The 15,363-nt window shown below is 38.2% G+C and overlaps 1 protein-coding gene across 3 annotated transcripts; it reads left to right on the top strand.

The window, feature by feature from the left end:
- Positions 1-9,235: 9,235 nt before the first annotated feature.
- LOC147603815 (5-methyltetrahydropteroyltriglutamate--homocysteine methyltransferase 2-like) lies at positions 9,236-15,081 on the top strand. 3 transcript variants are annotated; one of them, XM_086796421.1, is made up of 15 exons: positions 9,236-9,586; positions 11,001-11,369; positions 11,526-11,613; positions 11,689-11,816; positions 12,104-12,295; positions 12,452-12,654; positions 12,752-12,915; positions 12,995-13,075; positions 13,262-13,428; positions 13,506-13,611; positions 13,697-13,947; positions 14,030-14,102; positions 14,258-14,386; positions 14,473-14,694; positions 14,807-15,081. In XM_086796421.1, exons 2-15 carry the CDS (start codon positions 11,020-11,022, stop codon positions 14,951-14,953), a joined length of 2,301 nt encoding a protein of 766 aa, XP_086652547.1. In that variant the 5' UTR covers positions 9,236-9,586; positions 11,001-11,019; the 3' UTR covers positions 14,954-15,081. The 3 variants fall into 3 exon arrangements, with proteins under 3 accessions (XP_086652547.1, XP_086652548.1, XP_086652549.1); XM_086796422.1 differs by having other exon boundaries at positions 9,342-9,405; XM_086796423.1 differs by having other exon boundaries at positions 9,414-9,718.
- The last annotated feature ends 282 nt before the right edge of the window (positions 15,082-15,363 follow it).

The raw sequence follows: 15,363 nt of genomic DNA on the forward strand, positions 1-15,363 counted from the left end.
TCTTCAACCATTCGTTGTCTTGTTTATTATTGAAAATCCTCAGTAATTGCTGAAATAGAGTGACATTCTCTTTGGATAAATAGGCTAATCGGCTACTCTGACATGACACATAGAAGTTTTGACGGTGGATAAGGGTCATGTGGAGATATCTGGGTCATAGTGCTATAGATAAAATAATTTTGGTAATCATAACTTCCCAATTTGTAGGATAAAGAATCCATTAGGATCTTCACTTTTATTGGTGTAGTCTCTTACATCTATTTTTGTCTCAATTGGGAGCTCTTTGATTTGATATTAGATTGTATTACATGAATGGAAATAACTTTCAATTCATCCAAAATTTAAACATGGTATAACATAAAAATAATGAATGACTAGTATCAATCCAACATCCTTGCTTAAGTTAATACAATGAGGACATAAGTTCAACTATTTCGCTGTAACTCTCTCTTTAAGGACATAAGTTTAACTATTTCACTGTAACTCTCTCTTTAAGGACATAAGTTTAACTATTTCACTGTAACTCTCTCTTTAAGTATCAAGATTTAAAATTCAAGACATAGGTGAGTTAATGTTAAGTGACAATACTGGGGAAAGGTCATAAGTGGTTGCTTAAGCCCATGAGGAAGGTCTCTAATCTAGGTAGGAAGGTCAAAGGGCATGTAAGTAAGAAGGACAGGATAATAATTTCTAACACGTCTTTTATTATTTCCAATACAAAGTAGGTCAAAGGGAGACAAACTTATACATGTCATAAACTTTGAAATATCACTAGTTCATCCTTGAATAGTTCTCACTGGGATTGTTTCCCTATAATTTAACTTGCCACAAACTGGAATGATGTTAAATTGAGTATTTTTCTTTCTAACAATGGACAAAATCTATGACATAATTTCATTGAATCTCATAGAAGTACCTTCATAAGGTATAAAGGACTTGTGTCTCTTAAACTTAAACATACAACCCTATGGTCATAATTTTTGAACTAACACATAAGTCTAAGTGAGAGTATCTAAAGGGTTTGCCCTTAGAGTCGCATGATGGAAATTCTTTCCTAGCATCTGAGGTCTTAAACCATGATTACACAAGTGAAGTATAAATAAATAAATAAGCTGCTCAGCACTCTCACATAAAAATTATGCTTGAGGCTTTGGGAAGCTTAATTTTAACTTTACAAGCTTTAAACTTTAGCATGATTGAAGGCTTTTTGAGAGATTTAATGGTTTTTAAATCTTATAACTTTAGAAGCTAAGCTTTTTGGCTTTATTTACGCATATAACTTAGCTAATTTTAGCTTGCTTTAGGCAAGAATAAAACGCGAGTGGTAGCACAAAACAAAGACGAAAATAGAGAAAACAAAAAGCCAAACGGCAGCTAGTGCAAAATTGTAATATAAAGCTTTTCTTTTAACTTTTTAAGTTTAAGCTTTTTAAAGCTTTAACTAAAGATTTTATAAGCTTTTAAAGCAAATCTTCTTCATGCCTAATCAACTGGTGGCAACGCGTACGTAGAGGAGAAGAGGAAAACGATCAGCAGCCTTCATGTTTTTTGCTGCCTACCGTGTGGAGGGAAAAATAGAAGAAGAAAAAAGAAATCAAACTTTGATAACCTTAAATTCCCTATTAATTAAGTTTTAATCCAAAACTAATGGCCTATAAAAAGAAAATCTCTTTTCTCCTTCAAATTGATTTATGGGCAAACTCTCACCATCCATTATAGATTTTTGTCATAGGCAAGGGTTTAGCAATATCAGAATGGAGCCCAATCCTCTCTTGTATGCCGATTTCAAAGAGATGAGGAAAACCATTTTTCATAAAAAAGGATGGTTTTTTGGTTATAGAGAGTGGTTTTGACAAGAAGGTGACATAAATTAGGAGCCCTTGATGTTAGATCCAATGATCCAGAAAATTCACATAAACCATTAACCATTGAACCCTTTTACCCAAAGTCTCTAAATTCACTATTCTTTTGTCCAAAAGACTCAAGAAAGTACATGCTTTTATCCCCAAATCTTCAAAATTATTTGTACACTCCATGGTTCAAATTGATAGAGCATTATTTGTACACTCCATGGTTCAAATTGATAGAGGCTTGCATGCTTTTTAAAACTATTTTCATATCCTTTGAAATAAATTAAATCAAATTTACAAGAGATTTAGGCATATCTTGAAATTTTGAATTGCTTCAAAATTATGGTTTCTAGATTTTAAACCTTCAAGATATCCTCGTACTTGCCAAAGTTGTAATACTACGAAAACATGAATCTTTCTCCAAGTACAAATTTAAATCATATTCTCATAATAACAAATAAATTGAATTAAAAAAATAATACAAGCACAGAGAAGATGAACGTGAACACTTGAAAAATACTTCACCACGTAAAACACAAGCATTTGGTGCAATCTCCCCCTGCTCCTCCTCCCACACGTGGTATTTATGTCATTCATATTTTTAGCCCTTGGAGCCAATAATAGCACCTTTTCTAATTTTGGGCATTTGCTTTACATATAAATAAACTTATCAAAACTTTCTAAGGTTTACACATAACAAAACCTTTGCCCAATGATAAATACTAATAGGCCCATACACATAAAATAATCTTGTGCACACACGCACATAAAATAATCTTGTGCACACTCGCACATAAAATAATCTTCTACACACTCGCATATAAAATCTAGCCACATGATAAGCTACAAATGATTAATAAAATTATAATACATGATCAAAATAATCTTGTGTACACTTGCATATAAAATCTAGTTACATGATAGGCTGCAAATGATTAATAAAATTCTAATACATGATTAGCACATGATCTTCATCTTTGCACCATCGCTCAATCCACCCTCCATATGATACCTCAATTGGTACCCTCGTATAGTGAGACACCTCAATCGGAATCCGTACATATCTCAATCCATACGATACCTCATTTAGTACCCTCGCAAATCTCATTACATATACTCATATACATAATCCACGTTAGTTAAATAATCAATAAATCCCAAAGCCGTCATGAGAAATAGGCAACCATAATATCAAATCACATGTACCAACTGGCACGGTACACACGGGTGTCCCCGATATATAAAATATATATAATTCCCAATACTTAAGAGTAATTCTCATAACACAAGTGGCGGGGTTAAGGGCTAGGTGGGATAGTGTGTGCAGCTAAAAGTTGGCATGAGTGGATAGTGAGCATGGGGGCAATGGTAGGCACTAAGCTCAAGGGTGCAAGGGATGTAAGCTTAGTGTGTGTGGAGGGGATGCCTCGATGGCATAAGGGTGGTGCTAGGCTTAGGGGTAACTAGAGGCTAAATGGTTTATTTAGGAAGGGGGGAGGATGTTATTGGAACTTAGAAAAAGAGATGGAAGGGTGATGTGTGCTTATGGATAAGAAGTGTAGTAGGTTTCTTGCTTTAGCCTTTCATTTTTTTGAAACTAATCTTCTTGGTTTTGAAACTAATCTTCTAAAAGATTATTCTTGGACCCACACTAAAGAATTATGACTAATTATTCATAATTAAATGTTCTTAATCACTTTTTTTAAAGAAAGAGACTAAAATTCACTCAAATTATTCCTAATTAAATGCTCTTAATCACTTTTTTAAGAAAGAGACTAAACTTCACTCAAATTATAAAAAATTAAGCACCTAAGGTGCATGTATAATTGGATACACTTAAGGTTCCATGAGCTTAAATTGATAAAAATTCGATCAATTAATCTATGAAATCTAAATCAATCAAGACTAATTAAGTTCAATTAACATGAAATTATTCAAAAAGAGGTCACATTCACTAAAATTGAGCTAAATTGGACTAAACGTCGCAATGGCATGCACATGTAAATTACATCCAATGCGTCTCATTTAGCAGTAGTTTAGATCAATTTGAGGAGATTTATGGCTTTTAAAAAAAATCAGAGCAAAACTAAACCAAATATTCAATTCAAGCTTAATGGTTGATGTTGATCAATCACTTAGCTTTCCTTAAAGCTGTAATTCACTCACAGAAATGGAAAATAAAAGTTGAGAGAGAGGAGAATATTATGGATAAGTTAAAAAAAAACAGACAATAAGCCTTAGAAAACCCTCAAAACTAGAGATTGTGCCTGATTTGGCATAGTGTGGATGTTTGAGTAGACATATCGGTGGAAGGATATTGATAGAGCTTTGATTATCCATCAATGTATGTGAAGGGACAATAGAAGATGAACAATAGTACCTAGAGAATCAAGAAATATTTGGATTATGTATACATGGTTAAGTTGCGAGGATTATGCATAGAGGGTTAAGTTGTAATATCGTGTGTGATCATGGAGGGACAAATGATTAAATACCATGCACGCTTGTATTAAGAAGAAGAAGAAACGTGCTAACAAGTTGCTAATTAATATATATTATGGGTGTGATTAAAATTTACCAAAAAGTCAAGGTCAACCTTGTATTAGAATGATGGAGGCCAATTAAAAGATATAAAAATTATAAAACTATTTAATCAGTAAACATAAAGGCCAACTACAAGGTGAGTCAATTGTATAAAATGTACATGTTAGTTCAAATTGATGCATGGATTTGAAAATTTAAACTTGATTAAAATATGTGTTAAACCTATATGTTTAATAGCTACACAATAAGTATATTGTGAGAGAGAGAGAGAGAGAGAGAGAGAGAGAGAGAGAGAGAGAGAGAGAGAGAGAGAGAGCGCATGGAATAATGTGCATTTATATGTTTAATAGCTACACAATAAGGAGAGAGAGAGAGAGAGAGAGAGAGAGAGAGAGAGAGAGAGAGAGAGAGCATGGAATAATGTGCATTTTTATGTTTAATAGCTACACAATAAGGAGAGAGAGAGAGAGAGAGAGAGAGAGAGAGCATGGAATAATGTGCATTTATGTGATGTGAGTGGTTCTAATACAAAAGCGTGGTTAGAGGGATGGTATGTTTCACCAATTTGACACAAAAGAGTGGTTGGAGTGATTGTACTATTTTCTTTTTTGACTTAAAAGAGTGGTTGATATGCTCCTCCTGTTTTGACACAAAACAATTTTTAAACATTGAGATCCATGGAGCATGCTAAAATATGTATGATCCAAATATTTTCTTTTTCCAAATATTTTCTTTTAAAGAAATTCTTTACTTTTTATGAGAAATATTTTAAATAACCAATGGTTCATCACATTGAAAGTTTTAAGTTAAAGGCTTTGAAATTGCTAATTTAATTTTGTCAATTTTTGCACTACAAGATTGGATTGCTTCATTTCTCTTATTTAATAAACTCTATATGGGAACAAGTGGCAATGAAACTAATTGCTAAATTAAAATTTTTAATTTTGGCACTCCAAGATTGGATTGCTTCTTTCTCTTTTTTGTTTTTCAATGAACTCTATATGGGAACAAGTGGCAATGAAACTAGAAAATGTGTGGTAACGCTTAACACCAAGTCATCAAAGTTTGCGAGACAAAAGAATTTTTTTGGGATCCAAATTTTTAGTGGCTACACCTATTTTATATGTTTTTGAGTGTTCCTTAATATGCTACTATAAGAAAGTCAGTGTGTAACACCAAGTCATCAAAGTTTGCGACAAAAGAATTTTTTTGGGATCCAAATTTTTAGTGGCTACACCTATTTTATATGTTTTTGAGTGTTCCTTAATATGCTACTATAAGAAAGTTAGTGTGTGGAAATTGTGTTAGTAATCACAACCAAGTGAGAGAGAGTATCGGGTTTGGGAAAATGAAAAGATAAGGTTTGCCACACATTATTTGGGAGCACTTGCCATGTCGAGCAAAATGATGTTTGGCAAGTTTTATCTCTCTACCCTTTCTTTATCTCTCTTTAAACAAATGCAAATGGACATGATAATACTACATAGGCATATTTTTAGATCAAAGAAATTGTCATGGCCTATGAATTACACTATTAGTCCTCATAGCCATATTTTTGGCCTCTCATGGGGATGCTTAAGCCAATCAATCCATTCCCTCTCTCCTCCACTCTCTTTAAACTTTACTGGCCACATGGTCCAACTTAGAGGCTCTACGTGTAAGCTTTGTAATGATACGACTAGGTAACACGTCTTGATGAGCTTGCAAGGTGCCATGTCATTGATGATGCTTGTCATTGACGTGGCATCCTCTCACAACATCCATAAACACTTACAATTTTGGATAGAGCTCAAGAAACTATACATTGTTGCTTTTTAAAACTCATCAATCCAAGTTGTGCTTTGAGATATATGGGCCTTTAAATATTGCGTGAGCATGTATAGTTAAATGATTTAAAATTTACCAACTTTACAAGCTTGTTTGTTATCATTTTTAAAAACATATTTGTTAACCTTAACCCAATCCAAGATAACCTAACTACTCAAACCTATTTGCATAATATTCTAAAATAACACATTAAATCTTGGACTTAATGTCAAACTTCACTATCTTGCACCAAATGGCCCCTTTTGTAACCCTCTTTCCATTGTCTTCATAGGGAAAGACCAAAAACACATATAAACAATGTATGGGTAAGGCTTTTATGCACTAAAAGATAAAAAAATTGTAGTTTTAGAGTAGGAGTGGAGCTTGAGCATAGATGGTAGCATACCGTTACAAACCAAAGCGATTGCTTATGTGGCACCTCACCCTAGGAAAGTGTGTGGTCTGGTAAATGAAAAGACGATCTTGTGTTAGTCGAATCTGTGTTAGCGAATTTGTGTTAGTGGAGAGTACTAAACCAAACCAAATGAGAGAGAGTGTGTGGTTTGGTAAATGAAAAGATGATCTTCATAACAAAGGCTACTTTACATAACATGTTGGGCCCCATCCCATATTGGTTGGGAGCACTTCTTTTTGTAAGCAAAATGATGTTTGGGCGAGCATTCTCTCTCTACCCAATTTTCTTTCTCTAGTGATGGATTTGTGTTCGGGGAGAGTACTAGGTTATAAACAAGTGAGAGAAAATGTGAATTTTGGTAAATGAAAAGACAATCTCTACAAAAAAGGCTACTTTACATAGTGTGTTGGGCCCCATAGAGCACTTTGTTTGGCAAGCCAAATGATGTTTTAGAGAGCATTCTCTCTCTCTCTCTCTCTCTCTCTCTCAAACATATGCAAATGGATAAGATAATACTATTAAAATTGTGTTTCTCTATTTTAGATCAAGCTGAAAGGACTTATGATGATGATATATGCTTTACGCTATTAGTCCTATAGAGTCCATATTTCCCAGCTAGTAGCTTCGATCAAGGAACTTCAAGAAGCAAAATGGTATAGTTCCTTAAGCTCTACACACAAGCTTTGTAAATAATGTGGCAAGGTACCATGTCATCAACAAGCTTGCAAGGTGCCACATTATTGATCAAGTTTGCTATTGATGTGGCACCCTTCCACATTATTATAAAAACCTCGTGGTCATGTAGAGCTTGAGAAACCATGCACTTTTGCCTTTTTTAGCCTCAGTCCAAGTTATAGTTTCATAGATGTAGGGCTAGATTGTGCGAAGGTTGGAAAGATCACAAACACTGTCAACATGTCAAGTTTAAACCATTCAAATTATAGCTCTAACTATTCATGTTAATCCCAAAACCTATTTACATAATATCCTGAAATGACACATTAAATCCTAGAAAATCTATAGCAAATTTGATTATTTTGCAAAAGGTTGCTTTTGCAAGCTTGAGCATAGATGGTAGCATACTTGTATTGTAAAGAAAGTTATTGCTTTGCCTAGTATGTGGCACTTCACCCTTAACTTTCTTGCAATCATAGCATAGATGGTAGCATACTTGCATTGTAAACCAAAGCTATTGCTTTGCATAGTATGTGGCACCTCACACTCAACTTTCTTGCAATCATGGCATGTATAGTGTTAAAGCGATTCGTGATTTTAGTAGGATACATTAGCTCAACGATGTCAAGCCCCTAGGTTAATAAACCTTACGATTAAGCATAAACAAAAAGGAAAACACACAAAGACTCAGGCATCTAACTCATCGCCCAACCATAGAGCCATTTAGGCTCACCCTCGAGCATAGGGGGATAGTAGCATTAGATACATGACTCCACATGCAAAGTCCCTGGCGTCCCATACTACTAGTACACACCCATTAGGGATGTAAGCACGGAGTACTCTCAAGGCCTCAAAGTCCAGGTTTGAGGAGCTCTCTCTCAAATTGACTCATAAAGTCACTTATATAGGCTTCCTTTAAACTAGGAGCCAAATATAGCACATGTCTCATAAAGTCACTTATACAGGCTTCCTTTAAACTAGGAGCCAAATATACCACATGTCTCATAAAAGCTACTAACCCCCACTTAAGATGCCTAACTCCAGTGTATGGTTAACCTAACCTGAATGTATTAACCCTTTTTAGCCAACATATAAGTTTACAATATCCTTTAAAAAGGTAAGATGGGTGCACCTTATATGTGTAAACTTGTGAAATGATATGAAACTTCTATGGCCATGATAATGTGGCTATGGAATACTATCTAAGCAATAGGGTGCAACAACATCAAATTGCAATAGCAATAGGGTGCAACAACATCAAATTGCAATAGCAAAACTAAGTAGACAATTGCAAAAGATAGGGGAAGCTTATGAAGCTTTGGCAAGAGCTATTACCAAAGTAAGAAGTCACGTGTTAGGATATTATTAGTGATTGTTGGAGTTGGATGATGGATCAATGCAACTCAAGGTGCTTGCAAAATTTCTTTAGATAGTTCACACAAGTATGAGATTCTTCTCTCTTTCTCTCTCCCCCTCTCATTCTGATTCTCGCACATGTAGACCCTCTCTCTCTCACACACATTCATTCTAACACGCTAGACCCTCTCTCTCTCTCTCACACACACACACACACACACACACACACACACACACACACACACATGCTTCTAGAATCCCAAGAGAACCTCACTTAGAGAAAGAGAGAGGGGCTATATATTACTTCAAAGTTCACACTCACAAGGGGGAACCCATGGGGTATAACACACACTCGAGCCCGTTACACATATCCCACCGCCCATGTATGGGCGGGGGAGATTCCCTGACCCTCTCTCTCTCTCTCTCTCTCACTCTCACACACACACACACACACATGCTTCTAGAATCCCAAGAGAACCTCACTTAGAGAAAGAGAGAGAGAGAGGATATATATTACTTCAAACTTCACACTCACAAAGGGGAACCCATGGGTATAACACACACTCAAACCCGTTACACATACCCCACGGCCCATACATGGGCTGGGGAGATTGCCTGTCCATGAATTATAGGCGGTGGATACCCCCATAGGGGTATGAGATATATAATGGGCCTCAAAATTGTGTGTGTGAGTGACGTGTGTGTTAGAGACAATGTGTGCCCTCTAACCTAAACAGCAACATACAACCAGAAGAAAAGGTACCCACACCTCCACCAACCAGCTAGCTCCCTTGTCATCTTCACTCACCTCCCCCGAAATTCTGGATCTCCGACTCCCCTTTCTCCCTCTTAAATTCTCCTCATTCTTTCTGGCCTTCCGCCTCACCGCCATCACCAGCAGAACCTTCACGAGAGCTCGCCCTTCAAAGCTTCTGTGCAGGTTTCCTTGCCATCCTTTCTTTCTTCTTTCCGCCAGCTTCTACTTATGTTTTCTGCTCGAGACTCCATCTCCTACTTCTATTTGCTTTGAGACTTGCTTTGCGGCCGAAAGGGTTTCTATCAGGCGTGAAAGGTTTTCTTTTGTAGTGGATTCATTTTTGCATCTGCATCTTTCTGTTCAAACCAGCATCTCTTCATTCTGTGTTTTGTAATCGTGCATTTGCTCTTTTAAACAGAAATGATAGGTTTTCATCCATTTTCTCTCCGATTGAAAACCATGTTTGTCCACTTACTGATGGTAGATACGCTGAGGTTTGGAAACCAGAGGTTTTTGTACTGTTTTCTGATGGATATGCTAGAGCAGGTGCATTTGTGTTTTTTTGCACTTGAATTCTTGTCAATGACATGGTGGTGTACTGAGATGGGACTTCTTTTTCCACTGTGCCAAACAATACGAAAGCTAATTTAGGCTAGAACTGAATTGAAAAGCTTTCTGCTCTTAGCTTGCCAACCAAAAGCCGTCATGCGAAGTTTCTGCATTCACTTGACAAATGAAATCTCTCATAATGAAATCTGTTTAAAAATAAATAATCATGGTAAGGATCTCAAGATCCCCCTGCTCGATCAAGTCCTTCTGCCCTAGTTTTTGTGTAATTGAAGATTTGGCTTAGACAGCTCAACTAATCTTGTCATGCTCTTATGATTTTCTTTGCAAGTTGGACATCTTTTTTTTCTAGTTACAAAGATACAGAGGATTTTCATACACTTTGTTTTCTAGTCTGTTAGTTCAGACCATTGAATTTTGCCCCCATACCTAAAGGTCGGAGGTATGATGTTACGGAGCCTTCTACCACAGAGTTTGCAGTTATTAGGTGTTGACTTTCCCCCTCTAGATAACGTGGTGTACACCATGCCCGTCTCTATTACGGAAGGTTTGCTGTTGTTTGTTCATCCATGCTTTAATATCTGGCGTGTACCCGCAAACCTCCATGATACTTAATTAGTGGATGGCGTGTTGCTTGCTTGTGAAGTCAAAGTAGCACTTTCCTTCGTGCAAATGAGCTCACCTCTTAATATCCAAGGGTATCAGTCTGCGGTTATTTTTTGCAAACATCTCCAACAGAAAGGGTTTGCCTGGGCCCTCAATAAGGGCATTAGCCTTTCTGTTTGTGTACAGTTTCCAATCTTAATTACATGAATTTTCTGAACTCAGCCTCTTGAATCGTACTGTGTGGGATTCAATTTAGTCAGCTTTTTAGCCTTTTTTAAAATTGCTACAAGGATTTCTCATGGTATTGCCATGCATCTACTGGATGAGTGTCTAAAATATGTTTCATTGAATCTAATTCCATCTTTTCAACCTGCATTCTATTGACACCTAATCGTACTATCTTTTTTGTCCCTTTTTCTTACAGGTGTACGCATTTAACTACAATGGCTTCCCATGTGGTTGGATACCCTCGCATGGGGCCCAAGAGGGAACTTAAGTTTGCTCTTGAGTCCTTTTGGGAGGGCAAGTCCACAGCTTCTGATTTAGAAAAAGTTGCAAAGGATTTGAGGTGCTCCATCTGGAAACAGATGTCAAGTGCTGGCATTTCTTACATCCCTAGCAACACTTTCTCATACTATGACCAGATGCTTGATACAACTGCCTTAGTGGGAGCGGTCCCTCCTCGGTATGGATGGACAGGTGGAGAGATCGGGTTTGATGTGTATTTCTCTATGGCCCGTGGCAATGCAAAGAACCCTGCCATGGAGATGACTAAATGGTTCGACACAAATTAGTACGTGACTCAACCAAGTCCCCTTTTTGGTTAATTGATGGCTTTTAATCTTGAAGTTCTGCTGTGAACCGCACATATAGAATGCTTGTTGGTTTTATGCTGTATGATATCCTGTGATATGTATCCACTGTTTGTCTGACTTTCTGCTTGATGCAGCCACTACATTGTGCCAGAACTTGGTCCAAACACAAAGTTCGCACTCTCATCCCACAAAGCTATTGAGGAGTTTAAGGAGGCCAAGGAGGTTAGCGTTGTTTAAGTATGCTTAGCAATGTGTAATCTTATGGGATGCAGTACTTAAGTTAATCTTTTTTTGCAGCTTGGAATAGGTACTGTACCTGTGCTCGTGGGCCCGTTTTCGTATCTGTTCATGGCTAAACCAGGAAAGGGGGTGGATCCAGCATTCAATTGCCTCTCTCTTCTTGATTCAATCCTTCCTGTGTACAAGTGAGTATTACGCATTGGAACGTCTGGTGGTATCTAAGCTCTTTTGTCCGTACGTAGGCTAGATACACAACCCACCCCTGTCTGCTGTTGGAGATGGATGAGCAGTCAAGTGTGTCCAACTCCCCGCCCCTTGCATGGGCATGAAACGTTGTGTATCCAGCGTCTTTCATTAAGTTCTTGGCCATTGTCTGTTGGTCATTTTAGTTTTTGATGTATGAAGTCATTTCTAGCATGTTGTCTTCCTTATGATCTTCACTTTTTCTTTTTTGCTTTGTCTCTGGGATCAGGGAAATCATCACCCAACTCAAAGCAGAAGGTGCCTCATGGGTGCAGCTTGATGAGCCCAGCCTAGTACTTGACCTTGAGGCACACCACTTGGATATTTTCAAAAAGGCATATACTGTTCTTGGCGCAGAGCTTAGTGGGATGAAGGTTCTCATAGAAACTTATTTTGCTGACATCCCAGCTCAGGCTTACCAGTAAGTTTGCATGTTATTTTTAGTTGTGTTTGAAGCCTGGGCTTGTTGATCTCAGCTCAATTTGATATCCAGAAGTGTGCTGTTTGATTAATTTTGTAGCGAGCTGTGGGCCTTTTTAGTGTGTTTGGTACTGACAAAATTTGCAACTATGAATAGGACTGTCTTGAGTTTGGAGCATGTTTCAGCCCTTGGAGTGGACCTTGTTAGAGGGAAAAAGGCCCTGAGCCAGATCAAGGAGCATGGCGTTCCTGATGGAAAGATTTTGTTTGCTGGGATTGTTGATGGGCGAAACATTTGGGCCAACGATTTGGCTGCTTCAATTACCTTGCTGGAGGAATTACGCGGAAACTTAGGAAAAGGTCAGAAGGGTCAAAAGTTTGAAGCTGCTGTACACGCTCAATTAGTCAGAATAAGGTCATAATTGCTGGTGTTATCCAATCGTCACACTGTTTGCAGATAAGGTGGTGGTTTCAACTTCGTGTTCTCTTCTCCATACTGCTGTGGATCTCCAGAATGAGACCAAGTTGGATGCAGAGCTCAAATCATGGTTGGCATTTGCAGCTCAGAAGGTTCTGGAAGTTGTTGCTCTTGCCCAAGCACTTGAAGGAAAAAAAGATGAGGTGAGGAGGTTGCCCAACTGATACCATTCTAGACTACCATGTCTGTCTCTGAAGCTGAATTTTGACTTCATTTCAACAGACAATTTTTGCAGCTAACTCAGCTGGGCAGGCCTCAAGAAGGTCCTCTCCTAGGGTTCACAATGAGGCAGTACAAAAAGCCGTAAGTTGTGAAACCTGAGCTTTTCTTTCTAAAGGTAGCAGCCATTCTTGTCAGTATGGATATATTTCTTTGGGCTCTATCATTTTATTGCAGTTGTAAATGAGTTGCATCTGGTTCAAGCTTGCATGTTGACATGCATCCTTAAAATGATTCTGACTGTGGGGGCTTTTCTGCTGTTGTGAACAGGCAAGCGAATTAAAGAGCTCTGAACATAGGAGAGCAACTCCTGTAGGGGTCCGGCTTGAGGAGCAGCAAAAGCATTTGAACCTCCCCATCTTGCCAACTACTACCATTGGGTCCTTCCCTCAAACGTTGGAGCTGCGAAGAGTAAGGCGAGAGGTCAAGGCCAACAAGTAAGTTTCTGTGAAGGTGACTGTAAGCGCAAGCAGGAATACCTTCTGCAGGATTTAATAGCCTCTTTTCTTTTCAGGATTACTGAGGAGGCTTATATCAAGGCCATTCAGGCTGAAATTACCAAAGTTTGCAAGCTGCAAGAAGAGCTGGATATTGATGTTCTTGTGCACGGGGAGCCTGAGGTGAGATAGAGATCCTGTCTGCTGCAACGTCATGGAACATGTGGGCTTTTTTGCAGTAAATATGATTCCTGGTCTTTTGCTGCAGCGTAACGATATGGTGGAGTACTTCGGAGAACAGCTCAAGGGCTTTGTCTTTACTGTGAATGGCTGGGTACAATCATACGGCTCTCGTTGTGTGAAACCACCAATTATTTTTGGTGATGTAAGCCGCCCGAATGCGATGACTGTTTTCTGGTCAAAGTATGCACAGAGCTTGACTGCACGCCCAATGAAGGGGATGCTCACTGGTCCTGTAACAATCCTGAACTGGTCGTTTGTCAGAAATGACCAGCCAAGGTTAGCTAATGCATGTGTGCAAATGTGTTTCTACGTTTCAACCTTTGTTTGAATGCACTGAGTGCGTGCTTGTGCTATACAGATCAGAAACATGCTACCAGATTGCATTGGCTATCAAAGATGAAGTGGAAGACCTGGAGGCAGCTGGAATTAATGTACTATTCGACAACTGCTTTACTTGTGCTGTTATCACACCACAGCTTTCTATAGTTTTCAATTCTTCTTTGTTGTCCTAAGGCTCAGCTTAGGGTATGTTCTAGCTATTTAAATACAGAGACTCAGAGGGCACTTCCTACCTTCTGTTTTCCAGGTTATCCAGATTGATGAGGCTGCACTGAGAGAGGGTTTGCCATTGCGAAAGTCAGAGCAAGCTTACTACCTGGATTGGGCTGTGCATTCATTTAGAATCACTAACTGTGGTGTAAAAGACACCACACAGGTGAGTAAGTGCTGCTATGGTTCTCTTGCGCAAGGGTAGGTAGATGTTTCGATGCCCTTCAATAAGATACAATCATGTGCTTGCAGATACACACACATATGTGCTACTCCCATTTTAATGATATCATCCACTCCATTATTGACATGGATGCGGATGTTATCACGATTGAGAACTCACGTTCTGATGAGAAGCTACTTAGAGTGTTCCGGGAGGGGGTGAAGTACAGTGCTGGTATTGGCCCTGGTGTCTATGACATTCATTCTCCACGGATTCCAGACACTGATGAGATCGCAGATCGCATTCGCAAGGTATATATGTATTGAAGAAAAATCTTCTTTGCCAAGCTTAGATTCTTTTGTTTAATAGATTTTTGGATGCTTGTAGCAAAGAAATAATTCAACAATTGTGCTTGTGTAACAGATGCTGGATGTTTTGGAATCAAAAGTCCTGTGGGTTAATCCTGATTGTGGCTTGAAGACGCGCAAGTATGCTGAGGTCAAACCAGCCTTGATTAATATGGTGCAAGCAGCCAAAAAGATTCGTGCTGAGCTTGCCAGTGCAAAGTAGAAGTCACTTAATTGTTCTGTAATTGCTGTTGGCACCAGGCAGCCTATAAAAAGATTTTGTAAGCCAATTGTTCTAAGGGATGCTTACTATTCTTTAATGCTATATAATAATTTCTCGTTGTTGTGAAAGCTATGAGGTTTCTACACCCTTGATTTTGCAGAATTTTTTTGTCTTTTTTGAGTGTCAAGGAAACACGAGATGGCTTCATCCCTAACCATATCCAAAAAGGTGCGAAAGACATCTTATTAAACACACGACGGCATCATCCCTGACCAAGGTATATGAGCATACTAAAAAAAGGCGTAGATTTTAGCTTTGATAAGAGACACTAGAGCTTTGCGTTGTTCTATGTAGACGCACTAGTTTTCTTGATATCACTTTGAAGATGTACCGTAATTTTGGGATGCCAC

This window comes from Cibotium barometz, chromosome 63 (genome assembly GCF_041138505.1).
Source record: "Cibotium barometz isolate CiBa-2024 chromosome 63, ASM4113850v1, whole genome shotgun sequence".
Taxonomy (NCBI): Eukaryota; Viridiplantae; Streptophyta; class Polypodiopsida; order Cyatheales; family Cibotiaceae; genus Cibotium; species Cibotium barometz.

Excerpts from the sequence above, each read along its gene's own strand:
- LOC147603815 (XM_086796421.1), top strand. The coding sequence starts at position 11,020 with ATGGCTTCCCATGTGGTTGGATACCCTCGCATGGGGCCCAAGAGGGAA. Across the intron at positions 11,370-11,525 it reads AAATGGTTCGACACAAATTA|CCACTACATTGTGCCAGAAC; the intron begins GTACGTGACTCA and ends TGCTTGATGCAG. Across the intron at positions 14,695-14,806 it reads TCGCAGATCGCATTCGCAAG|ATGCTGGATGTTTTGGAATC; the intron begins GTATATATGTAT and ends CTTGTGTAACAG.